The following is a 1,698-nucleotide window of genomic DNA, read 5'->3' as shown; positions in this document are numbered from 1 at the left end:
TCATATCATAAGAGGCCTTTTCTCTTTTCGTCTTCGCCTCTTTTTAATATGATGCTCAAACTCGGGTTGCCACGGCAAAAGACGGGTTCGCCGGTCCACAAAGTTCCTCAACACCCGGTTCCTCAAACCCATATCCCTAACCTCACAAAACCGGTTTGACCAATCAGCCGGTTCGACCGCTTTGGTCCCCAAACCGGGCACTCTATCCTTGGACCCCACATTTTGCTCTTCCTGCCAATCCGCCACGTAAGTCGCAACTCTCCTATAGAATTTCTCCTTAAACACTTTCCACACCTGGTACTTATAGTGGTTAATCACCATCACACCATAATCCACATCAACGGCCACAAATGGTGCACTTAAATGAAAATGGTGCACCACGTTGATCAGGCTTTGATTTAATGCCTCAGGTCTTACTATGCTCTTGTGCCTCTCACGTGCCACCAGCCGACACGTGTACCCCACCATCACTCCTTGTCGCGGCACATCTTTCAAGCCCGAAGGCCCAAAACTGTAGCATGGTGTCCTTATCTCACCCACGTTGCTTCCGGGCCTGGCATGGTGCCAGATCACATGATGCAAGCCCCCTTTTATTTTAATGTTGAAAAACTCGTCCACGTCAAAAAACCCAACCCACTCGCATGAGGCCCGGGCCCGTAGGGCACAATGGGCAAACCCAGCCTCTTGGGTCTTGACCCAGGGCCACAGGTGCTGCGTGATGTTGTATCCAGCATTTTGCAGGAACTCAATCACATTATCTATGTCGTCATCGCTATTGTTGTCGTAGATGTACCAGCGTTGGACTCCGATTCTTGTGTGGTACATCACCCACTCTTTTATGAACCGGGCCTGGTTGCGAAGCATGGTGCACACACAAATCTCGTGGGCTTTTTTGTTTGTTGGGTTGTGTGAACGAAGCCCGGGCCTGGCTATAGAGGGAAATATTCCCTTCCCTTCTACTTGAACAGAGACTTTAACAAAATGGGCTTGGCCTTGGCCTTGGTCGGTTAAAATGCCCATGGGGGTTCTGCATCGTACAATCTCTTGGGCAACGGATACGACGTCGGTTTTCCACAAGAACTTTGGCTTAGTGAAATCCCAGCCGTACACGCATTGGAATCTAGACGGTTCAGCGAGTCTCTCGGGACGGAGATTGAGGCCCTTCACAAACACGATGGTGGTGTTGTCGCGGTCGAAGAGTGCTTCGTAGACCAGTGGGTCCCAGTTGTGGATTGATGAGTCTCTTGCCTGAACGGCACCGTTTGAACTAATTTGAAGCGATACATTGTAGCCACGTGGAGGGAGCGAGCACCGTACGATCTGTTCGTGGAGCCGAGCAGGGTGGACTTGAATCGGCGGCTCAGTGAGCTGAGGCCTGGACGAGTCAGCGCTGAAATAAACGCAGTGGAGGTCACGTTTGGTATAAAAGCGAAAAGACGGAGGGTAATTGAGGAAAATGAGAGCCTGATCCGGAAGCATAACTGTTTCCCTGACGGCGATTGTTGCCGGAGAGTAGCCGGATTTTGCTTCCATGGCCGGATTTCTCCATTTGTAGACGGCGTTTGGGTGAAAGGAGAAGGGACGAAGGGAGGAGAAGGTGAGGGTGGTGAAGAGGACGGAAGAGAAGACAATGAGGAGGGTGCACCAGAAGAACGTGCTCCATGCAACGACGCCGTTTCGTTTCCTACGATCTCTCAT

At 51.1% G+C, this 1,698-nt stretch overlaps 1 protein-coding gene across 1 annotated transcript; it reads right to left on the bottom strand.

Moving 5' to 3' along the window:
- LOC133286198 (glycosyltransferase family 92 protein RCOM_0530710) lies at positions 1-1,698 on the bottom strand. Its single transcript, XM_061483585.1, has one exon. The coding sequence runs from the start codon at positions 1,696-1,698 to the stop codon at positions 1-3; it is 1,698 nt and encodes a 565-aa protein (XP_061339569.1).

The sequence above is a fragment of the Gastrolobium bilobum genome, unplaced genomic scaffold (assembly GCF_033153095.1).
Source record: "Gastrolobium bilobum isolate Gb01-03AN ecotype WA unplaced genomic scaffold, APGP_CSIRO_Gbil_v1 utg207921, whole genome shotgun sequence".
Classification (NCBI taxonomy): domain Eukaryota; kingdom Viridiplantae; phylum Streptophyta; class Magnoliopsida; order Fabales; family Fabaceae; genus Gastrolobium; species Gastrolobium bilobum.
Note: the sequence above shows the minus strand (reverse complement) of the source record. Positions and strands in the feature narration are given on the sequence as shown.